Consider the following 26,136-nt stretch of genomic DNA (forward strand, 5'->3'; position numbering starts at 1 on the left):
CTATGTTCAGCCAGCAATCCTACTCAAAGAGTACAGCCTAGTCTACAGTACCATAGGTACGTAGGTACTTACTCGTTTACATCCTCATACATATTGCCAAGCATTTCATTTATCAACTCTTATAATGCGATTTTAATTACTATAATCAGTCTTAAGAGCTTTACTAGAACAAGTCGCTATATTAGACGTGCCGTATAAATTATTTAGTTGAAACGTATCATCTTGAATTAATTAAAATCATGCTTTGCTCAAATTTGTGAAAATTAGGAACTGAACTTATTAATAAATTTGTGTATAAGAACATGGCTAGGAACTCCTGAATGTGTTTAAAGGAATTTTCGGATAAGTCGAGAAAGCGGTAAATGTCTCGATTTTTATTATAACTAAATGTACCCGGCAAGCGTTGCAATGCCACTGAAAGATAAAACTGTTTGTCTTTTTGCTGTGCAAAGGATGGCCTTAACGCCGTGTCGTAGTAAGAGACATAAATATGGTAACTTCGTATAAAGTAACAACGCGGTTAGTAAGTGTTCGTGACCACCGCGCCACGCGCCGTGTACGGACTCACATATTCGCATAATCACACGCCGGACACTCCATACATCGGTCAAAAGTTATTTACCTACTACTACTACTATATACAACAAGGCGCTATCTGCACACTCGCAAATGTGTGCGTGAAGTGGCACGGTGATCCATCAGTTCTTGTACTATTACATCACGTGGTCAGAGCGGAAACATAGCGAAAATTCTTACGCTAATCTCTTATCTATAATTCTATTAATAATTACACATATTCATTAGGTATTATTATATTATTCATTAATTCACTAACTAGAATAATATTGAAGATTTATATAAAAAATATATTAAAAGCACTTAAAATGTTATATTTTGAACAGGAACTTTTAAATAAGGTAACCAAGGTACTTGAAATTGCGTGTCCAAGTATATCATTACCTAGTTAACAATTAGGTATATTCACTACGTAATATTTATCGGCAATAGAAATTGAACATTCAAGAATCTTGTCTTTAGCTCACGAAGTTATGGCGTCTCATTATATTGATATAATAAATCTGTATTATATATTACTCTGCACTAAATAAATGAAGAAAACAATAACTGAATGAGTCTCAGATATAAGTTTTTTTTTTACTTGCTTCGTTTCTTCTTTCAGAAAACGAAAGAGTCTCCTCTCTTTATTCTGTTTAGATGGCGATAAACAGCCGTACACAGCACAATTCACGACCATTATAAATAATAACGTACAATGATGTTAGGTATATATTAACGTACAAGTTTCGTAATGAATAAATGAAAACTATATTCAAATATAAAACCGTCTTAGCGCGAAATCGGCTTGCCGACAGCCTTGTTGTCGTTCAGTTAATGTGACCGTCAATGTGCGGGGCGTGTTGCGGTATCTAAAGCTAGGTAGGGGCGGTGAGTGTCCATTCTTGCTTGCTTGCATGCTTTGGGACCACCTGCGTTATGCACCGCAAGTGTAACGCGAGATTATGCGAATGTCTGTGTCCGTACACGGCACGTGGACATGCACACAAACAAGCCTCTCTGCTATACATAGTATACTACTCCATAGAAATCTAGCAGAGTCGCGTTAACATAGGTTAACTCATAGGCTCTCCTCAGAGGAAACTCTCTCCCCGGCCCAGCGGTGTGATCTAATACTTCAATAAATTTTGTGGGTGTGGGCACAACAATTCACGATGGAACGCAGCACAAAGGAACACATTTTCTGCGTGTATTTACGCGTGCGTATTTTTTTTAATGATTCGATACACTGTTAATATTATTAATTACCTATTCGTCGATGATGTGGCAGGCCATGTCTTAAATGAGATATTGTCCTTTTTTTAATAAACACTTTTTTTCACTGAATTAAAATGCTTCCTCGCGATTTGTGGTGAATAACGATTTTTGCACCTTTATAAAGAGTGTTTACGTTTGCGTAGTATGTTGCTTGCTACAAAACATCAAGGCAATTAATTTCAATAACTTCTCGGACTATTTTATTAAACAAAGCGCAAAGCTAAACACGACGATTGAAAATTTTCTCATCTTATCAACGTTAACTTTAAGAAATAAGTTAGAAATCGTGACTTTAGAATGTTACGCCTACGAGATCCAGTTCCGACTCGCCAAATTTAGCCACGATTTACAGTTCGGATCATGAGCGGGTTAGATTTGAACACACCTTTAGATAGTCCGATTTGGCATGACGTTGAATAATGTGCCACGGTTCGGAATGAATTCAAAAATTGAATGCGATTTGGTGTTAAAATATGGAAACGTGTTCGATACGATCAGCGAGAGTGACTGAGGGACGTGCGGACGTTTGATGAATTTATCAAATCCGCCACCGTAATGCTGATTAACTCTGTCACCGAGAAAATGTTAAAAATGATACCTGTCCCGGTATCAATGACAAAACAAAATTACCAACAAAACAAATCCCGCATTGATTAGACGCGCTTTGAGTTGCAAATTATTTTTTAATATGAGCAAGTATCAAAATAGACGCAATGTAGGTTCGTGCTCACTTTCATCGTATTTAATATATCTTGTAGCAATACAAGTGCTGTGTACTAGGATTTTCCCGACTTGACAAAAGTTTATACATTGGTAACGAGTTTCAATAATACTCAAACGGTTAGCTGGTTGAAGAAAAATTTAAAATTGCCGCACTAACAAGATCGCTGTGGGCATGAAGGTAGAGGCAAAGTAAATAAATACCGAAAACAGTTTGCGGAAAAGTTACCTGAGAGTTTCTCGTGTGGTCTACGAACAAACTCTTAGTAACAAATTAATTATAAATACCTTGCAACTCAACATTATACAATAGACAAGTTTTTTTCCTTATCTTGGTTTACCTGCATGTTAATTCGAAAGCAGATCATACATAGTAAACACACATTGAAATGGTAACCATATGAAGTAGAGTCGAGTATTTACATTACACATTGAAACTCCAGTCGAAGTTACAACAAATTTGATTGATTTCCAGAAGTCGGTAATAATATAAACTGTAATAAAATGACGTAAACGGAGCAACGACATGAAGTGAAATGCGTAACTTTGATTGCGGCCGTTAACTCGCAGTTAAACCATTAGCTGTACAAACGGTGACAATTTATTTTATTTATTACCGGTTTAATGCATCGTTCACCCCGACTCCACTCACCTCAAACAGTTTTAAATGAATTTAACCCTTACTGTTTTCATTGTTCTTGCTTGCAGTTTTGTGCTTTCACAATAGCGTGATTTGATTGATGGATATTCGTAATATAAACAGAACAAGTGTACTTGCCATAAAAAAATATTAATAATCAGCACAGGAAAGGAAAATATTGAAGGAAAAACAAATTTTACTACGTCTTATCAAACATCAATTAACTTAGCGCATTATGCATGGATGGAAAAGTTTAGTTCAGTTTTTTGGCTTAAGATGTTTTTTTATAATTAAGTAATACTTCACTAACTGAAATACTTATAGTCTGGTCCTTTTGTTAGACTCCGTATTGCACGTTAGAAAATTAAATAATACAAAAATTTCGTATCGACGATTCTAGTGTCCTTTTTTGTATTCGTGAATATTTTAATTTATTTCTTTATTCATTTCTTTCTTAACTTTTGCGTAAAGATATGCAAAAGTTTATAATTGATCTTTTATCGAATTTACATATACCTGTACTTACTTTATAAATAAAGCTGTTAACTCACCAAATAACAGATTCGTAGGAAGTAGTCCACGAACTGAATAAATACATATAGTGTAAGTAGTTTACCCCTTAATTATTAGTGTGAAACACCACTATAAATCCATTAAGATAGTTCCCACTAACCTTTGATAATGTGTTTATCGTCCCATTACATTTGAATCAAAGGGTACCGATTTTTCGAGGTAACAGAATTGTAGCTCTGTATAGGAGACAAAACAAACGAAAAGATAATCCGATATGATGGAGTGCCTAATGTATTGCTATCTAAAATCAACACTTTGTTTTTATCGTGTACATTCGCGGATGAAAAGGATTTGTAGTTATCAGAACTCACTTTTAACTTCGTATACTTGTAATGTGGTGATGGTAGAATTATTCTTTTTGACATTAAATCTGTTTACACGCTTTTCTTGGTACTAATTTGCTTTAATAAAGTGAGGTGATGTTTAGTTAAATTTCCGAAGGTAAACTCACTTCAGTGCCGTTATGTGGTTTAAGGTAAAAATTATTTAGTGGAAAAGTGAATAATCCTTTAAAAAAATCCATAATGTATGCTTTTAAAGGAGTATAGAGAGTAGTTATTATCTGAATTTCAGGCCCATACCAACATTAAGACGAATACATTTTAATGTCACATATTTTTTTATCATCTTAGTCGCCAACTTAGGTAAACTTAGGTATTAACGTGGAATCATCTTGAGTCATTCTGAAAAAATTTAGAAACAGCAAATTAAAAAAACATTGTTACAATTATTGCGTTAAGTGTTAAATTTATAAAATGCATTAATGAAATCCTCCATCATCTTTACTACGAACGCGTACAATCGTGTAGAAACTTTTATAAGATAAGTCAAGTGATGACAGCATAGTCACATCATATTTTGGAAACAAAGGTTTACTCGAGTCAAATCAATCATCAGATTACACGCATCAATTGCTGGACATAGGCCTCTCCGTGAACACGTCATCTTTCCCGGTCAAGTGCCGCCCGCATGCACCCGCTGCGCATCACCGCATTACCGCAGGGCATCCTACACTATGCTTGCCTTGACGTAGTCGCCACTTTAGGGCGAGTCTGATCCATCGGTCAGCAGCCCTCCTTCACACATGTCTGGCCCACTGCCACTGATTTTGCGAGCTATGTAGGTCACTTTAGTATTCTGGCGTATGATTTCGTTAGGAATTCAGTCCATCAGAGAAGTCTAAAGAGATAGCATGTTAAAACTTCTACATTATTGTTACTATTGCGAAACGCGGGGTAATTAAATTCTCTCGTCCTCGATACGATTCGACATACATCTACCCGCAAAATCTGAAAGGTATAACCAATTGCAAAATGTTTAAATATTTTGTTTATTTTATATTCGTTTGAAACTTGTGTTAGACATTGGATAACAAATTCTATCTAGATACTTTTATAATTGACATTGTCATATAGTGAAAAATTTCGTATTGATAAATTGTTTGTTTAACTATTAAACTATTTTGTTTTATATTAACTACTTAGTATCATATAAATTAGTCAAGATCATTATGATTCCTTCTCATCATATTTTAAATGTAATGAGATAGTTATGCAATTGATATAGAGAAATGAATTAACATTTCTAATTACTCTATTCTGTTCATCATCATCAACTACAGCCGGATTCTTACCTCCTCTAATAGTAGGTACGCTATCAACTGATTAATTTTTATGCCGTTTGTCGTAGCATCTGTTCAAAATATTAGAGTATATAACTTACTTGCAGTGGTGAGTAAAGTTATTATACAAAGATAAATTAATCAGTGGTACGAAAATAATGGCAGTTGTTCTTGCGGATATTCGCTTAACTTCGGATATGGCCAAAGTTTGCTAATACGCTTTATCTAAGTAACACAGAAACCATTTCTTTTTATTTGAATAATAGCTAGTTAGAAGAGTAAAAGGTTATAGAACATAAAATAATTTAATAAAGATGTTTATGCCATAATTTCGCCGTCTTCGAATATACACGTATTGACTTTCCGTGCGGTAGAAATCTTTAATTTACGTCCTTACCTATGAAATAAAAAAAAATGCCGTTATATATGGAGCTAATTGGAAAAAATTACTTACTGAGAAATATATATTTAAATAATCAAGTATTGACCATTATAGTCGACGCACTTTTGCGATTTTAATCGAAGTTCATGATGCTGACCGCCTCATCGGATTTGAAATTTTTTCCCCGTAAAAACTTATCTAAAGTTAGAAAAAAATAAAAATCAGTGGAATAAGGTCTGGTGAGTAAGGTGGGTGACGGAGAGTTTTCAGTCGTAACTCCTGTAGTTTTGAGAAGGTCCGATGTGTGGTGTGTGGGCGCGCGTTGTCGTGGAGAAGAAGTCGACTAGAGTAATTGACAAGTCTCGGTTATTTAACAAGCAGCTTGTCCATCATCACTTGCGATTCTTGACAGTACACCTCTGCAGTAATTGTTGTGCCAAGTCTCAAGAAGCTGTAATGAACAATACCGGTATGGGTCCACAATACACTCACAAGCAGCTTCTTTGCCTCAATTTGCGTTTGGGACATGATTTGACTGCCTCCTCTGTGGCCAACCAGTACGACAGACGTTTTCGATTGTCATACGAGATCCACTTTTCATCACAAGTGACAATCCGATCTACTATCCCTTCATTTGACTGCCTCTTCAAGAAGTTAAGGCAAGCTTCGATGCGACCATGTTGTTGTTGTTTAGTGAGTTCATACGGCACCCACTTTCTTAGCTTTTTGTCATTGCAATTTGACGCAAATAAATCTATATAGTTTTATCACTTACGTTGAAGGCTGCTGCTTCCACTATGGCTTTCAATTCATCGTTATAGACTTTCGTCTCCGGTCAGCCAAGGGTCTCATTGTTGAGATCAAAATTACCTCAACGGAAGCGATCAAACCAAAAACGCACTGTGCGCTGACTTGCGCTACCTGGTCTATACATATCGTAGATATTGCGTGCCTGTACTGCGTTGGTGCCACGACAAAACTTGTATTCGAAAAAAACACGCAATTTCGTTTTTTCCATGGTCACAGAAACAGCTAAATATACGAACGGCAGAAAAACAAATGAATAACTGATTTCTTAAAAGAGATAGCATAGCTACATTATAACTATCATTTGACTCTCTAAGTAAAATGAAAGATATCGATGAACTTCAAACTTCTCAGTATTTGCAATATTGGCAATTTCATAGGTAAGAACCATTGACTTACAAATAAAGTCAACGGTAAGAACCCAATAAACATAATCAATATCGCGATATCTCGCGCTTTATGTCGCTCTCGCGTAAGTCGCGCCCGGTTGTACTAGCTTTACAGGTAGTCTTTAAATATTGTTAAGATATATATTCAAATGTATAATTACAAAGAGCAACCCCTAGAGTTTCTTGCTCATTCTTCTCAGGGGAATCTGCCTTACGAATGAACAGTAGAGTTTAATCAGTATGTCGATTTTAAGTGTAATTGCTTACCTATAAAAAAAAGATTGTTTGACTTTGACTTTAGCTGGATTTTTTCATTATTACTTACTACGTGATGCAGTAAATGTTCAATGTTGACTTGACAACATCGGGTCTACGTACGAAGACGTTCATAATGTACGTATTGAAATTATGGTATTTAAAAAGACTTGTCAACAGTTTTTAATTAAGAGATTTGTAACAGAGAGCTAATATTGTTTTTTAAACAAAGCAGTTCTATGCATGTACGTGTAGGTTTGCTTTTAGTGTAACTCCATACAAACGCAGCAGCACAGTTTTCTATTCCATAGCCATAATCGAGATAGCAATTCGCGATGCTAGAATAAAAATATCATTATGTAAGTATTGCATTTGACAAATGTTATTTCAGCGACAAAGTACCACGAAATTATATTTACAACCTGCCGGTATAATCAAAGCACAACTAAAATAATAGGTAATGTGAGAACTCTACGCTCCTAGGGACGTGTAGGCATTGATGCGAAATGTTGGGGGTTGCATTACTTTTATTATTATATTATGTCCATAGTCTTTGCCTGAGAGTATTTTTCACCTCAATATCTGCCTGGGAATATATGTCGCCAAAGTTGCTTTAATGAGAAGGGCTTCAGTAATAACAAGCGACAAAGAATCCTCGCTATTTTAGTGCCTTGCCTAATTAGAAAAGTCTTTTATATCTATATACGTAGATTGAAATAACGTTGTTTGTGAAAGAAAATTATTCTCACGCTACATTAAACGCATTACCCGTACGTTTGGTGCATTGACAATGCACGACGTTAGCTTGAATACAATTTTTCCCGCCTTGAGCACTTAGCTCCCTACATAATGGGGCAGGAAAGGAACCGAATTGGGGTAAATAAATTTACGACAGACACATCACCCACCACGTATCTGATCTAGATATAATAAACGTCAATTTCTGTTATCCCTTAGGCTAACACACGCCACGTGCTAATGGGGAAAATAGCTAAAATTCCCTATAATTTTAACACCCACTTTCAGGAGATAGTGTATCTAACATCTAGATAGTAAGCTGGGTTTACGGAAAAGATGAGTATCGAACGAAAGAAACAATAATAAATTCGAAACTAATATAACTATTATAAGTGTGCTTTCGAACTCATCCTATTCCAAGCGTGAGGAAATTTATCAATAAGTAGCTGCTCTCTAAATATTATAAGCTTTTAATGAATTCCCTGCGTCAGGCCAAGAGTATTGGTTCGAAATGGCCGTCTTATGTGATACAAATGTTACCTGAACAATGTTAAATATAAGAGATTCGGTGCCTTTTCTTTTCAACAGGAAACTATCAACTGGACACTTCTATTAAATGGAGAGCCAGATGCTAGTGCTAAATTTTTCGTTCCATATCTAAACATAGTAGTACTATATTGACATTATTTTCATTAATATCAATAATAATTATTTTCGTTAAGACATTTTGAAATTAAATGTTATTGTAAAAAATTAAGAAGATAAAAACGGACTGTTCCAAAGCAGTTTCAATAGTCTTAGAATGAACACGGTGATAACACAATGAAAAAACTGTAGTAGCGATTCAATAGCAAAGACAGTCGCTAGTTTTACGCACATCTTTAAAATAGCTTTCAAAAGTGATGAGGGATGACAGGTTCCACTCGTTAGCGCAGGCTGTCTCTTTCAACACTTGAACATAGGCGTTATGCGTCTCGCTCGCACACCACTTAGGTTCAGCGTTGTTCGTGAAGTGCCATCCAGTTTCCAGTTTTTAATAATTGTACATGGCGCGTTGTTTAAACTCGGGTGAGTGCGGCTGTGGAATTAGATTTTTTTTTCATGAATTGGGCAGTTTCTTAATTATTAAGCCTCAAATATATGGAGTATGCAAAACAGCTGTAGTTGGAAGTTCCTATAATTTTCAGACGGACGTTTTTGTTAATAAAATGTCACAACTTCATGATGTGATTTGTGTACTATGTTCATAAAACTAAACTTGTATAAGAATTAACTTTTAACTGCAATTTTATGACTATTTCATTAAGTTAAGTCAATTTACATGTAATGTTTTTCGTATCTACGTCCAGTTTCGGAAGGTCCCACTAAATATTCAAAATAAGAACTAAATTTTCGTAATAATCTATTTTATAGGCAGCCATCTTGTTTGTGTTCTGGCGAATTAATGTAGTACTTACTACACATCTAATTTGGAAGTCAAAGTCAAATAATAATTTATTCCATAGGTAGAATTTTTACACTTCAAAACGTAATTTTTAAGCTACTGCTCGTTCACTGTGCCGACTTCCCTGAGAAGAACGAGCAAAAAACTCTAGGGATTGCTCTTTTCAAATAAAGTTAAATGCCATAGAATACATTTTGAATCATATTATTTCTGTGGAATCTAGAGTCATGTTGTCTTTTCCTACATCTTTGTGTAACATTCAGGGTTGTATTCCAGAACTCTACTCAATGCTCAAGTCAGGACTTGAGTATGATTTAAAGCACTACAAACCATACTAAGTCCTTGCCATTAGGGTCGTATTTCCAGTGCTTGAAATCATACTCAAGTCCTGACTTGAGCATTGAGTAGAGTTCTGGAATACGACACGTAGTCTACAATTTTGTAGACTACGTGTTTAGTATGACTTGTCAATTAAAATACTTTTGATTAAAGTTTTAAATTTAGGAAATGGTAGTCTTAATATATGCTCCGGAATCGTATTGTAAAAACTTCAAATTACAAAACAATAGGCAGGTGGAGCACACGCAACAAACGCTGTGAAGCCGCTTTTCATTTCTTGAGAGCATGGCGACTAGGAAGGGCACTTATAGGGACTTGCGCATTTGTGTGCGTGTAAGATTGCCAGGTGCCGCGGAAAACACCCGCAATTTTTTCTGTTGCCTTCTAAAATACTAATGTTACAAACTGGAAATGTTATTTTGCAATGTAGATACTTAAGTGGTATTAGGATATCAAACAATTTATATGCAATATATGTTAATATCTAATTGTTATTATTTGATTTACATCAGACAAAGGAAAAAATATTAAAATATTTTAAAATTGAAAAACTTTGATTATTCAAAATATTTATTCACAGTTACATAATATCCTAATAACCTTTATTTTGTACATATTTTTTATAATACTACTGCTTTGCGTCTAAATCACATAGTGGTACCATAAGTTTGTAGTTACTTCTAAGGTTCATATTATGGATATCTTCTTTCTTAACGAAATTATGTATATTTTTACCGGCAAAAATATTTGAGTAAATGAACTTGATGCCACAGTCATGATACCATCTTGTCCCACCAATTACGTTTGATGGTGTGAACTTACCTGTCAGTAACTGTGCTAAGAATTCAAAAGTGCTCATTGACAAAAATCTCAGCTGGAGTCCACAAATACCGGAAGTAAGTCGAAAAACTTTTGCGTCGGCGGCATCCTTAGGGAGACTTCAAAATTTTTCTTTCTTTTGTAAAATTGCTCAAGAACAATCTCTTCTATTACCTATATTAGACTATGCCGATATCAGCCACTTCATCTCTCTGAAGAGCAACTGAATAAACTTAAGCGAGATCAAAATTTTAGTATTAGATTCATATGTATTTGGTTTACGCAAATACGGCACAAGAAGATATGGACAAAAGTTACTTTTCCTATGTAAGAAAACGAACATTAAAGTTTGAATATTATAGAAACAAAACACATGTGTATGTTATTATTATATTTATCTTGTTACAGCGAAACTCTACTATGTCTTACTGTTATATATAACTCTAATGACGGTTATATTTTCTTACCTATGACTGCAGCCAAGCAGTACCTAATGTCAGCATTACTGTGTTCCGGCTTTGAAGGGTAAAAGTGCTGGTGAAAATACAATCACATGAGACTAGTCAACTTACGTCTCAGGGTGATGGGCGCAGTGGCAGTGCTCCTCAAATCTTTGTGATTTAAAGCTCTGAGTGGCACTGCAACTGTTATGGATAGGCGTGTAGCTTACCATCAGAGTCACGACTTGTTCGGCTCGTCACTTAATATTATAAAAGAAAATTGAAGCAGACATTGTACTTACAAAACTTAGTCGTACAATGGGCGACAAAATGGTCTCAGCGGTCAAAATAATGAAAATAACTTTCTACCCAAAGATGTCTGTTTCTTTTATCTACACGTTCGGATTGCTCAAAATACACTATTAAAAAAAATCCTTATGTATTGTATAAATACATTAAGTGACAATCGTTAGATTTGTAGTGATAACCTTGTCGACGTAACTGTGCTTAATCTGCAAAGCCATCTACATTACAGATAGATATATTGTTCTTCCAAACTTAATGCATGTTATTTTGTTACGATGACATCTTATTAGTATTCCACGTAACCGTCGTGACAGTTCGTGAGACCTTTGTAGCAACTACTAAGTTAGTTATTTATGACGTGACGAGTAGTTATGCACACACCACGCCGTCCCATGGGAGAAATACCTCTAGGCTCCGTTTATTAACAGTGCCCTAAATGAAATGTGCCTGCTACCGAATACATATATATACACACACACACACATGTACATATATGCATTGGAATTTTATGACTTTGGTGGATATTCACAACGACTTTTTATTCTTCTCCCGATATTTCACTCTACATGATGACAAGTAGCGGATTGACTGCCGTATTTAGTTGAACTTTTCACTCAACGTCGACAGCGCAACTGTTCTAAATTTACTAGAAGAAGAAAAAATTGTTGCATACAAACAAAGAAATAGAAAGTCAGTTTTTATAGAAAACTACTCAACAAAACTGTAGTCCAAACGTTGGATAGTGGGAAAAATATTAGTAAATGGTCGCCAAACTTCATGTATACGGACTTATAAAGTACTGCGTGTATTAACGAAGCTCTGGTGATAAGCAATGTGACTTGTTCCGATTTTATAAGCAAATCTATTCTTAAAAAAAAGTATCAACAATTACTTAAACTACGCCTTACATGTTCTTATTCACTTACAAGAATTATATGTTGTTTAAGAGACAACAAAAAGTTAAATTAATATTACCTATTTGTTGCAGATAAAGAACAACTATGGGTACTGCAAAAACATGTCTTCTCTTCTTCACCATCCAATTGATTTATATTATATCTGCGCAAGAGATGAAACGTATCCCTGACGGATTTGTGGGAACGCGCGGGAAGAAGTCCATTTCATCTATGTCTTCAGATACAGACCACTACTATAAGCGAAAGCCTCAGTTCTTCGTCGGCGTTAGGGGAAAAAAAAATTTGGTCGACGCCCTCGCCGATGAACATTTCAAACGAGCTCCAATGGGATTTGTAGGTATGCGCGGGAAAAAGGAATTTATATCTCCTGGTTTCCAATATTCAGGCTCTGGTTTCATTCCGAAACTGGACGGCTCTCTGATTGGGAAGATTGACTACTCAGCCAATGGAGATTTGAGAGACGACAATGCGTATTCCGTAAACAATTTTATTGCGGAGTATCTTCAGAATCTGGAGAAAGAGAATATGCTGGAAAATGACCTAAAATTTGATGAAATGACAAATTCCCAGCCTTTGTCACATGAATCAGCTGCAACTGATGTCGATAAGCGAGCTGCCAACATCCACCAGTTTTACGGCGTTCGTGGGAAAAAGTCCATTCAGAACAAACGACCTTACGACCTAACCTTTCGTGGCAAATTCATTGGCGTGAGGGGTAAAAAGGTCATTAAAGACGATTATAGTGCGGAGGCGACTAAGTTTTTGCTCGACCAGGAGGGACCGTGGCCTAAAAGGAAGACCCAAATGGGATTTTTTGGAATGCGTGGCAAGAAATGGACTGATGGTGAGCTTTAAAATTAATTATAATTTTAATGAACTAAGAAAATGATTTATATTGTTTATGACTTACACTAACTACTTTTCTCAGCAGATTCTTCAGTCGTTCGCATGCCATCTAAAAAGATTGTTATTATTTGAGAATTCATTCATTAGCCAATGTTTATAAAATACATACCTACATAAATTTGCGATAATGATGTATTATAATTAAAGTTATTTCTCCTCACAGAGTCCAGCCCGGAAACCGCAATGGAGGTATATTACTAAGCGACCTCATTTCTCCGTGTCATCTAAAAAATATTTCTATGATAAAGACTTCTTTGAAAAATTATTAGCATTTCTTTGTAAGGAAAAACCGCATTTTCTTACTAAGATTAAGGAGAGGCTTATTCTAGCGTTATTTAAGAATTTACAGCAAAACTATAAAACTTCGCCGAGATAGTAGGTACATACTAAAACACTTTAATGTAATTAAGATAAGTAATTGAATGAGAAGAAAAGAATTGCTTTTATAACTTTTTATCCGTTTAGAAGGTTATATAATTCTGTTGTACGTACATTTATTAGTCAGTCGTTCATAAAAACAAGCTTTTAACTTTTAATTTTAATTTATTTTTTAAATGTTTGTCTCATGCAGTAGTTAAGAAATAGATACTTTAGTCATATTTATTTTATTTGAAAGTACATTATTTCAGTGTTGCTTTTATTTACTTTAGTTAAATTTTTTTAGTTTATTTTTTTTACTTTTTTTCTGTTTTAGTTCTGTCTGGTATGTGTATAATTCGTTAGCGTTATCGTTAAATAACTTTATATAATAAATAATAATATTCACAATACAATATCCTATTCTCATATCCTATTGCTTTTAAACGTCTATGCATTTAATTATAATTAGTATAATAGCTTACATTTACTTTTCTGTTTTTTTTTATGAATGTATTGTTTTTTCTTATAGCTTTTAGCACATTTAAGCTCCGGCCACACAGAGACGGTACAGCGGGAAAAGCGGTCCGGGAGCGAACATGCGGGAAGCTAATACATACCAAGCCCTGCCACGCAGCAGTCCCAAACGTAGTTCGTGGCGGAATAGCGGCGCGAAGGCGGCCAATGTGACACCAAAAGCAGCCACGTTTCATTTTCTACACAGATCTTAAAGAGAGCACCACATCGCTGTCGGATAAAGAGCAAAATAATTTTCTGCTTTTAGGTTTTCGGTCAAATTACAGGCACATGGGACTTTTCAACTTATGTTTTAGGGTGATGGGTGCAGAGGCATTGCACCTCAGATCTTGGCGATTTAAAGCTCTGATTGGCACTGCAATTGTCATGGACAGGCGTGTCGCTTACACTGGGTCACTTAATATCATAAAAGAATAGAGCTACAAAACCAACGCAAAAGAAATTTCGGTCGAATTCATATTGAAACTGAATAAAAACACACACTACAGTTGTAAAAACTACAACGTCCAAACCCGCTAATGCCCCGCTCCCGGACCGCGTCCCACCGCTGCTACCGCTGTGTGTACGGTTGCGAAATAGAACTCAATGAAATAACAACTCCCGCGCCCGCACTCGTCTGGTCCGCCTATTTGTCATGATGTTCGGTGCCGGACCGCGCCTGACTCGCCGCCGGTTTCAACGTAGCAGGCTTCATAAGAACTCGAACATTACAAAAATTCCTGCGCCCGGAACGCTCCCGCCTCTGTGTGGCCAGAGCATAAAAAAGCCGTTTTAAATTACTAAAAATATTATACGAATTTATGAATTGTAGTTGTAATAATTTCTATATCTCAATGTGTAATTAAAACTATACTATGTAATTTAAACTACTATATATAGGTTTAATGTTATGCCATACTATGAATGTGTTTAAGTCACTGTTTTTAATATCATGAAACTTCATATTACTGTTCTCAATATTATGCTAGCTATTTCTTTTACATTTTGTGAAGGCTGACAAAATGTAAATCATGTATTACTAAAACTACTTATTGAATAAATGCACGCAGTTGCAAACTCTATTGTGTTGTTCATTTATTTCTTCCACTCTGCTATAATTAAGATTTTAAGCTTCAAGTTATAATTGGCATGAACTCTCTTGACTCTAAGAAATACCTATTTTTTTCCCCCTACAACGGCGACACAAAAGAGCGGAGTTTATAAGTTTCAAGCCTATGTCTGTTTGTGGCAACGTAGTTCCTGAACGGCTGGGCTGATTTTGAAGCGGTTTTTTTATTCAGGGCTAATTTAATTGGGATGAATTTTAGCTATTTTTGATGAACATGTCGACATTTTGAGGAAGAAAGGACGTAAAAACCAATTGTAACAAAGAAGTGTTAGAGTGTAGTTGGTTAAGTTTTCGTGCTCTTATATCGCAAAGTAATGTTATTCGTCAATAAATGGCTCTTTTACATAAATGTACTTCTAGATAACAAAATTAAAAAGATATGAAGTGAAACATATTATATATTTTTTGTTTTTCCATCGTCTTCTTAACTTGGTAGTACTACGACGTATCGATGTGTTCAGTTGTTTAGATATCAGGGATCTGAGCCATAAAACGAATAATAATTTGATCTCCACTGGATTACCATAATATGGTAACTTAGGTCTGATGCTGTCCACTACTTACAATAGAACTATCACGTTTGGTGATAGTTGGTTTGGTTTGGTGGCTCATATTATGGTGAGTCTGTCACTGTCTTGAAATTAGGTTTTTAAATTTAAGGATTTATTTATGGTGGTATATGTGCTCGTGACAAGCCTGTGAGAACAGGTAGTATCTTTATATATTCTCAAATAGGCTCATGAGGAGTTTCGTCGACCAAACAGATGCATAATAATGATGATCGCACAAAATACCTTCCGTTGTTTCAGGTGCTTAAATACGTAAATGTACGTCGCAACGGTTAGTTATAGTCAATGTTGGTACACAGTATGGATTATGTAGGTACATGATCGTAAAAAATATCAATAAGTTGTTACTCAATACTGTACCAGTGGTTAAAAAACGACACAGTGAATTTATAAAGCAATAATGGTAATATGCAAAAACATGATTAAAGAAACTAAACATAAACGACATGTCCGAAAGAAAACTCAAACGGCTATCAGAAGTACGAGAAGTACATAGTATGCATTAGATTTTTTTGACGTTGAAGTCGTCAAAGCAAAAGTGATTAAACACATCCTTGATTTTTGCTGTGAGGAAGGAGGGAGCAAAAAGGGTGCGTGAGACAAAAAAGGTTCAATATTTTGAATCTCTATAATTGACCTGAAATCTTAAGAGATTGCCATGCCATGTTAAGACATGGCATTCCTATGATATCAATACAAACACTTTTGAAAAACAATCAACAGCACGTTGAGCCTGCAACTGACTTTGGACCATCCCCATGTCTATTGAATTTAAAACCTTAATTGAAATCGCAGCTCGACATGGACTATTTTCGACTAACAAATCAGCAACTACTGTTCATCGAATTAAAATTTTGCTTGTGTAAATTTCTAAGTTTTATATGTGTAAAACAAAAGTGGTTTGTTTTAAGGTTGTGACTGTGTATTATCTAGAAGTTAAAGTCACGATATAATAGAAAGTTGGGACATTTTATTATATTTTTAAATTTCTCTGCTTAATAGCTTTCATATCTCTTAATTGCAGGCTTTTCAAGCTGTGTACCCTCTAAGAAAACATTATTCCAATACATCCTCGCGGTCGTTTTAAGATACGTCCTAGTTAACATAGTCAGACAATATCTATTCCTTCGTTATCTACTTTGTAATTTACTTCTTCGTTGCAGACAAAAACGATGGTTGCAATCAAAGCGTATCTTCTTTGCTTGGTCTCGATATGCATGACAACTATGCTAGTTGAATGTTCAGTTGGTCCAGAGACCAGGACCGCGCCGTTAAAATACATAGGCCCGTCGAGTGATCAATACCAAAATAACCCGCTTAGAAGAATGTTGAGGAAAGGCCCTATAATAATTGGCATTGTACCATCAGGGGCATATAATGCGCCACTTGTGGATGTACCATTTTACTATTCACCAGAGAAACCTGACTCTAGAGAACTCTACAATCCGTTTTTACGCTCGACAGTTTTCGGACGCTCACCTGCCAAGGGTATAAAAATGAAAAATAACCGACCATTAATTTTTACTAAGTCCAACTTAGTTGGTCGCAATTTGAAATGGTAAGATCCACCAGTCAAATGTAATATTATGCGACGACTCTCCAGTGTTGGTGGCATTGACGTCAATATATCAGTGTTAGCTAAAATATTCAGTAAAACCTGTGTTAAGTGCGCTAAAGGCATTTTTAATAGCGACATTCGGTTTAAGAAAATATCTAACCAGAAATCCCGACATGAAAACAATATTATGTTATGTACAATTCATATGTAATATGATAATTTAATATCTAAGCTGGAATATGTCGTGGCCACAGAGTAGTTAGACGGCGTTCTGCGTAACACAGTGTTTTATAAACCCCAAATTTGTGACATGCCCTTTTTTCAATATTCCTATAGTTTGAACTTATACACTTGTATAGAACGAGAGTAGAACGCCGATGTAACGTGGGTGTAACAAATACGTATAGTTTCAGAGAAAACATTTTTGAATTGTATAAAGTTTATCCGGATAAATATAAAAAGATAATAAAAATCAGAATTTGTAATTTTAGAAAATGATTAGCTAACCGACATAGTCATTTGACAAAACCACAGACCACATATTCTTCCATGGATAAAACCATAAATGACACACATTTTGAAGTAATCAGCAACAACCATGCAACGACATAGCTTCACTCGTTATAAAGTCATTTGATTTTTGCTTTTAATTTGTTTCCGTTTCAATTTTTTTTTACTGCAACAATCCGCTGTATTAGTTCGTGGTTTTTATGTCAATGTTGTTTTAGCTGTCTTCTAGATACTCTAAAATAATCATGACCCAATTGTGAGGAATATTTGCGCGGGCATTGATTTTTATTTTTTAGTCAGGGATGTCACTTTCAATATCAGATAATTTTACTGAAATATAAAAAAAATCAATTGGCACAAATTTGGAACAAGAGGTCATTTGAAATTCCTTCTGAAACGTACATTTGAAGGTAATGTTCAAATTCTTGACTCTGAAAACTATAACTTTTAATAACATTGACTTCAGACCTACTTAATCATATCATGTCAATATTCCAGATATCGAGTAAATCCATAATAATTAAGCATGGTAATTTAATTAAAATCTTTGTAATTGCATTTCGATTTTGATTCCCACGGTACTTATACAGCACTAGACATAGTGAATGAAACCAAACAGAAATTCTGAATGAGGGTAACTAACTACTCAACGTTAGGAGACATCAATTCCATTTTAGTCATTACTTTTACTTAAAAACTTTTATTTATTCTCTTTAAATTAATTAAATAACTCTGTTTATTCCAACAATCTTTTTAAATGTTTTAAATGAACTTATACGTCTTTAACTTAAAACCCTAATTTAAACATACAAAAAATTAAGGTATTTTTTTATTTATTTTTTTAGTGGATTAAAATATAATTTTAAGTGACACCCCTTACGTCGGAAACTCGGGGTATTTGTATTTTGACAGATGATTACAATCACGGAAGAAATTTATGTGGTCTGTGATTACAATCCATGGAATAGTTTGTGACAATTGTAGGGTGTATAGAAGACAACTAACGCAATCACTGGTGTAAAAATCACGAAGTAATAAGGCGGATGTAAGAATATAAAAACTAAAAAAAAAAATTATTTAAGTAACTTCGTAACGAATGAATCGTATTTATAGTTTTATCGAACAGCTAAATCTGAGTAGTCAAGGTCTAGTAATTTCTATCTATATCTATAATCTAATTTCCAAAAATTATGAATTATGATTTTTTTATGGGTAAACATATAAAAATTACACTCAATTTTCATAAACTGTTTTCTCTGAAACATATTCGATACCTCCCACGTAAGCTGTTGAAAGTCAAAATGCTATTTTTTTGTGTGTAACTTAAATATATTCTTGTTTATGTATATTATAGGTCATTGTTTGAAAGTAAATATAACACTAAGTGACTTCTTTACTTTAAGGTAAATATGGAACCTATAATATATTTATAAAAGGATATATTTAATTTAAAAAGCAAAAAATGGTATCTTGATCTACTAACTTTCGTGTGAGGTTTGCCGTCCACTAACTAAACGCGGCTAATTTAAATAGCCAAAAATAGAGTACAAAATTCACTTTTAAAGACAGTTAAAATTAGTTAACGTGTTCGACTTATCGGAATTTACCCTAATGCGTAGCTGAAATATCATTAAACAACTTGAATATTCTAAAACTGGGTTATGGTTTTTTATAATATCCATTAAAATATTTTTGTCACTTAGCTGTCATTTTAGTTAGCGGACGGCAGAGGTATCGATTTGTCACACCGGTGACAAACTTCGACTCATCCGTAAAAGAAAGATCTACATATGTGCAAGACTACATTTCGTTCGTTCTTCTTCGCTGTGGATGTCAGATCGACCGTTATTCGATTTTAAATTTCCGAAACGAAATAAGATACACAAATTCCCAAAAGACCTTTACTTAGACTTTAGTTTGAATAACGAAATTATTGTCGTAACGTGCTTATTTTCTTTTCACTATATAATCACATCGGACTCTGTTCTTCGGATGAGTCGATTTGTATTAGTTCATACTAAAAGAATATAGGAGAAAAAATACATGTTACAAATATGACGTTTACAAAACACTGATAAGATCAGTGAGTTCACATGATCTATGAATATCGTAATATATACGTAATATAATAGTATCGTGTTTTGGAACATAATGTCTATTTATTATTGTAACAAATATTTTATAATAAAAAAGTGCTTTTTACAACAGCTTCTCTTAAGCAAAAATGTCTCGTCGTTAAACTACCAACGCAAATTATAAACTATTTAAATGTGATTTGAAAAACGTATTCCATGTAGTGTGAATATTGTGCAAATTTTATAAATCATAAGTTAAGTTTAAGCTTAAGTTAATGTATTAGATTAAAGGGTTTCATCCCATGTGTTTTATTTTTTCTATTGAGTCATTCCACTGACTGATTTGTCATAGACCTGAATTTCCCAAAAAGAAGATTGTGGTTTTGGGGTGTATAATATGCATTCAGTTATCACAATGTAGGTATACTCGATGCGGCGATTGAAATTTAGATTAGCAGAAGTCTTAATAGCTCGAGATGGTACTTAGACAAGCCTGGCTCCGATTTTAGGGGTACTGGCTGCATCCACATTACCAATTTTCTTCGATTTTGTGAGTTAAACAGGTTTTAGGGATGGAACGTAAACAAGACCAGAGACAATTTTGGGACACAGTAAGAGTACCTTAGAACATTAGGACCCCTCGCCTCATTCAAGCCAAGACTGCTTAACTAATGTTACTGTGAACTAGTGATCAGCCAGATGTTAGTAGTAGCGGTAGACGATCCGCAGATAAGCGTCGTCGCTAGTACTACTGGTAAGGCCTTGTGCTATGAATTTTGATGGCACATCAGGGCAGCTTTAAGCTGCCGATGCACTCGCTCCACTAGGCCTTTCGCACACGGGTGGTATCTTGTGGTGCGAATGCGTTTGGCAAAGCAAAGTTTCATGCCGGTCTGGAAGAAGTTTCGCGCTGCCTCAAATTGTGGGCCTTGGTCGGTTGTCACCAGTGACGGTACTCCAAAACAGGCTATCCATACTCTGAAGAAAGTCTCAGCAACTTCTTCCTCCGTTATATCCACCATAGGCCAGGCTTCAGGCTTCCGTGTAAAGCGGTTCACAGCAGTAAGGCAGTACTGTTACGTTGCTGTGTGGAAGAGGGCCAATAATATTCAAGAGGATATGACGAAAACGTTTTGTGGGACTGGGGGAAAGATCGAGAGGAGTGGCCTTGTGCCTTATGACCTTGCTTTGTTGGCAAGGCATATACGTAGGGGCGCAGTTACGACAATCTTTTTAAATCCAGGCCACACACATCGTTCAGACTGAGATCGTGTAATCTCTCGAAAACAGCGCGGCGAAATGACGGTGTTATATAACACAGAAAATGTTGACATACATATAAGTGCCAGGTATCTACGTTATCGTTTTGTAATTTTAATGACGAGGCACATATAATTTTTTAAGTTCGTTGCTCTTTTGCAAGATCAGCATACTGTTCCTCAATGCGAATAGCTTCCAGGCGTGACATCAATTCAGCCACGACATTATCCTTGCCTTGATTTCAGTAGTAACTGCGCGATGAACGACAGCTGATTGAGCTGTATAGGAGGCACCTTTTCCCGCCGCTGAGAGGAGCACGTAGATCAATGGCTTATGGTCCGTAAAGATTTTTTAAATTTACTTTATTCACAATTAAAAGTTTACAAAAAGGAACACAAGACAGCGAATAAAAACCATTAACAGATTTATGTATCGCTGCCATCACATGCTATCAGGCGTCTAGCAAAATAATTACTGACCAATACGTATTTAATAATTTACGGAACTTACTTTTAAGAACTAATTATTATTAGTTAATAACCTAATTTGCGTCTAATAACTTTAACAATTTGATAAATGAATTGACTTAAGGATCGTTTTACAATTTTTTAGTTTACCTATAAGTTTATCAAAAACGTCACTTGGCAATTTATTAAGCAGTAATGGTAACATATATCTCCAGACACGCTTTCCATAGTAGTTATTATATGGAGGAAGTACATACCTTGGTAGGTAATTTAGATTACGCAATTTACCGATTCTTGTCGTTTGTTGTAACATGTCAACTTTATCTACTTCATCACAAATTATGTATATATTTATTTTACTATGTATGTCTAAGATTTTACAGTATCTAAAAAAGTAGTTACAATCATTTCTATATTCATTTTAACTGATATTGGCACAAAAGATTTTAGTAGCCTTATTTGTACTATAAAAATATCATCTAAGTATGTTTTGTATGTTCTACCATAACTACTGAGCCCGTAACCAATTATTGAATCAGCCAGTGCTTGTACAGCATTCTTAATGTTTTGTAAGATAACTTTTGTTTCAGTAAGGATAGTTTTGACAATACTGCTCTCAACTTCTTAAATACATAGTTTATATGAGGTTTCCAGTTACATTTATCTATAAGCGACAAAAACTCACTATTTCCAGAAATCTGCGATGGCCTTCAAGGTTTTGGGCAATGAAAACTCACTTGTCGCTGAAATCCTCTCAGGCAGCGGACAGGTACCGTTTTTGGAAATAGGATATCATCCACTTAGGGATAGCAGAATTCGAGTCCATACACAACCTCATCCATGGAACGCTGGAACGTGTGTCCGGCGTTTCGGAACCCGAAAGTCATGAACTGAATCTCGTACAGGCCGAAAGATGCCGTGATTGCCGTTTTAAGTCTATAGTATTTAAACTGATGTAACCAGCAAGGCTGCGGGAAAAATCTGCAATATCGGACGGGATATCGATCAGGAATTGTTTTGGCGTTCAGGACGCGGTAGTAACTTGCGGGGGCAAGGGCGCCAGCTAATTTCTCTTTTCCGGGCCATGTGTAAAGGCAAAGCCCAAGGGCTGCTTGAAGGCCATACAGTTCCACACTAAACCATCAAATAAATCAGTAAACTCTTTTTTCGCAGCAAGCAACTTCTGCGTGCAAATGTATGCTTGCAAAAAGCGTGCGCGGTCGTAGCTGAGAGCGTAGACTTTTTTGTTCAGCTCTTTAGTGGAGTGCAATATGGCAGACAAATCCGTTGAGGGCCTAGCTCTAGCTTCGTTCACCATAACGGGTGTAAATGATGGGATGATCTCCACTATAGTGTCGGCAATTTCAGCGACCTTCTCCAAAGGTTTGGAGATATGTACCTCTATATCTATTTGTCTATCTATTTGTACCATTAAAATCCTTTGCACTTCAGTACATTGACGCATCCAAAGTTCGCGTAATACCGGTCTCATCACCAGTGTCAGCCAAGGAATGCAGGTGTCGAAGAAAAACAGAGGGCTTCCGATCGCTCAGCTGTTCATCGAAAAATGGACGAAAAATGCTTAATAAGCTAGGTTACTTTGGGTACAAATATTTCTGGTGGTTTCAGCAATCTTCGACTTCATCAGCCATATTGGCATCTATTTTTGACAAGACATATCCACATTTAGTGGCACAATTAAAGATTGCTAATATTACACAGGTGTAATATTAGCAATCTCGAATTGTGCCTCCGCTTGCGCAAACCAAATTGTTGGTTTGTCGCCATTGACTTACAAATAAATGGACGACGGGTCTAATACAAAAACCACGAAAAAAATGTCCCAAGTCAACCTATTTAAACGTAGTGATATGTAAAGGAATATGAAAAAGCTAAAACGTTGAATTTAAATTGTAATATAGATTTTAACACTTTCGTGGTTATTCACTAAATGATTATCACTAGTATCAGGTTTCTTACCACGGTAGGACTTCTTTTTATTTTCCCGATATTTCGGAACGGTTGCACGCTCCATGGTCACGGGTTGACTGGACGGCGGCAGATGACAGCTTTATGAGCAGACATATCTGTCTACCCTCTTGCGCTGTCGACGACTACCTTCATCGCGATTTGTTGTGGCGTTACCATTATCACTCACTTTTTTCACACAAACCACACTCACTGTATCCACACGCGAAACTGAACTCGAGGTGTTTTTGTTTTTATTACTGCACGCACTAAGGACCGGATTCCATGCACTGGACAGTAAATTTTTTTTTTTTTAAATTTAAATTGTAATGTCATCGCAGTACTGTCTAATTTTACTTGCTTCACTGTCAGTCGAACAAACGAAGACTAAAGCGTGAATGACGCTCTGTATACGATTTTAACGCCCTATAAGTTCGGACACTTTTTAGCGCGGACCCGACGTCCATATAATTGTAAGTCAATGTTTGTCGCGCTAAAATTTGACAGAGACACCAAAAATGTGAGAGTCGGGATTACCTTTCCGATTTTGATTTGTTTTAGATAGCGCGTCAATTTGCAACTGCAGCTCGGCTGATTGATTCTGTAATTCTTCCATTTTCCAAAAAATAAATTCACCCAAAGCTTAAAGGAATTAAATGAGAGTGACTTATAATATGTGATAACCACTTATCAAGCTTAAATAATAAGATCTAAACTTAATTGAACTTGTTGAGATTATTTTTAATTATGGAGTAACATATACAGTCTCATTTTGACTTTTTAATTATTGAATATATTTTTAAGCGTAAAAATAATATATAAAAAATACTGAGAATAAATAAATATTATTACATGTGGGGACTATGTTCTTTGCTCTCAAATTTTTTACCTTGATTTTTGGGGATTTTGAATAATTAGCAATGGCAACGCTGCAAATCTGAGGGAAGAATCGGACGTGTATTTCGTCTCCCCGCGAAAGTATAGAGAGAGCGTCTTTAAACAATCGGATCGGACATGTATCGAGTGCTCAAATAAATATATGGTACGAACGCCGTACGTATGGCACAAATAGTAGTCTGATCCGACTATCGGAAGGAAAAATCGGACGTGTATTCCCGCACTTACGAAGCTAGGCTGAAGGGCTGAAGACAGGCGCCGTAATTTCAAATTTTATTCTATTTTATTTTTAGTTCTCCGAGCAGTTGGAGTATTGTCCATTGGAGTATTGAGTATTGCCCAAGCAGTGGGAATAGGCACAAAGTTCACTAGTTTAAGTAGTTTGAAAAACTTAATTTATCGTAGCTGTTACTCCGGCGACGACGTCGCGGCGCACAAAGAGGCGCAACGCACCCGGGCGGCGTCACAGTGAACGCAACAAGGACCTTCGTAATAGCAGGCCTGCAATGTACACAGTGGCACAACCAGAAGCAGGAACGGTCGCCTATGTCATCACTATGCACTGTGCCAAAATACTTTCTTAGTTTCAATTCAAAACTTTACAGTAACGTTGAAAATCACAGTAGATTGTATTGCTCATGTCTCTCGTAACGTCAATTTATTCAAGCTGTTCTACAAAATCGACCACAGTGTTGTCTAAAGCGATATGAATCACAAGAGAACTCCAAGAAGTTATAAACTACCAATTCTTTTCAACTTTTCATAGCCCGAAACTCCATTTGTAACAAAACCAACATTTTTTTTTATAATGTCGGGTTCTTGGATGTGAAAATAAGAACACTGATCTTGTAGTAATTTGAATATTCACTAAAGTGACTCAAGTTTTGTTTACAAGTTTTGAATACAAAGTTTTTATAAGCGGAACCGCCATGACATTAAAAAAAAAATTTCACCTTTGCTCTCATATTGGTTAGCGGAGCTCGCAGGCGCCGCACTATGGGAAAAGTAAGAAAAAACATGGCCAAAATTACGCTTGAAAACAAATTGCGTTTTTTAGAGTTATTTTAAGTTTTGTGATATATTTCATATAATTTAAGAATAAGCAGAATTCATACTTATGAATAACAATAACAATTTATTAATTTTACAATGCAAAATTATGATTATAATGCAGATAAATCACGCTTTTTGGCAAATGGATAGACAGAACATCAGCTTTTCACTTGTTATGGTCCTGGCATACAACATTCGCATCTTCGACGTTCATATCGCAACTAACAAAAATAAGCCAAAAAAATAATTAAAAATATGTCCTGTACATAATTATACTGATAAACTACTCCTACAAATAGGTACATATAATTGAAACTAACTTGATTATTTTCTAGTAATTTGCCGCAAACAATAACACAATGTAGGTCAACTTCACTTCACTAGGTCACTTACATTTGAATAAAAAAAACCTTTTGTAAACGTTAACATAAAGTCTAATAAATGCTCTTTCAGGAAATGAGCTATTATTGATCCGGAAATAACCGGAAACATTTTAAAAATCGCGAACTTGGAAATTTTCTTTAAAAAAAATTAAGAGGGAGCAGAGGAAAAATTCCTAATCTTCGATTTGATTTTAGAGGGGTATATCCACTTTAAAGTTAAAAATAAAATATTGTATGAGTAACTACACGATATATTCAAGCAAAG

At 35.4% G+C, this 26,136-nt stretch overlaps 1 protein-coding gene across 1 annotated transcript in view; it reads left to right on the forward strand.

Moving 5' to 3' along the window:
* Nucleotides 1–13,712, forward strand: part of LOC113228055 (tachykinins-like) — a 53,674-nt gene extending 39,962 nt beyond the window's left edge. The window contains exons 2-3 of the mRNA XM_026461198.1: nucleotides 12,295–13,067; nucleotides 13,293–13,712. Coding sequence (XP_026316983.1) covers nucleotides 12,308–13,067; nucleotides 13,293–13,330 — 798 coding nt within the window. The 5' untranslated portion in view covers nucleotides 12,295–12,307 and the 3' untranslated portion in view covers nucleotides 13,331–13,712. The remainder of the gene's footprint in view (nucleotides 1–12,294; nucleotides 13,068–13,292) is intronic.
* Nucleotides 13,713–26,136: the final 12,424 nt, after the last annotated feature.

Source organism: Hyposmocoma kahamanoa, unplaced genomic scaffold, assembly GCF_003589595.1.
Source record: "Hyposmocoma kahamanoa isolate Upper Pololo Valley unplaced genomic scaffold, ASM358959v1 100021, whole genome shotgun sequence".
Taxonomy (NCBI): domain Eukaryota; kingdom Metazoa; phylum Arthropoda; class Insecta; order Lepidoptera; family Cosmopterigidae; genus Hyposmocoma; species Hyposmocoma kahamanoa.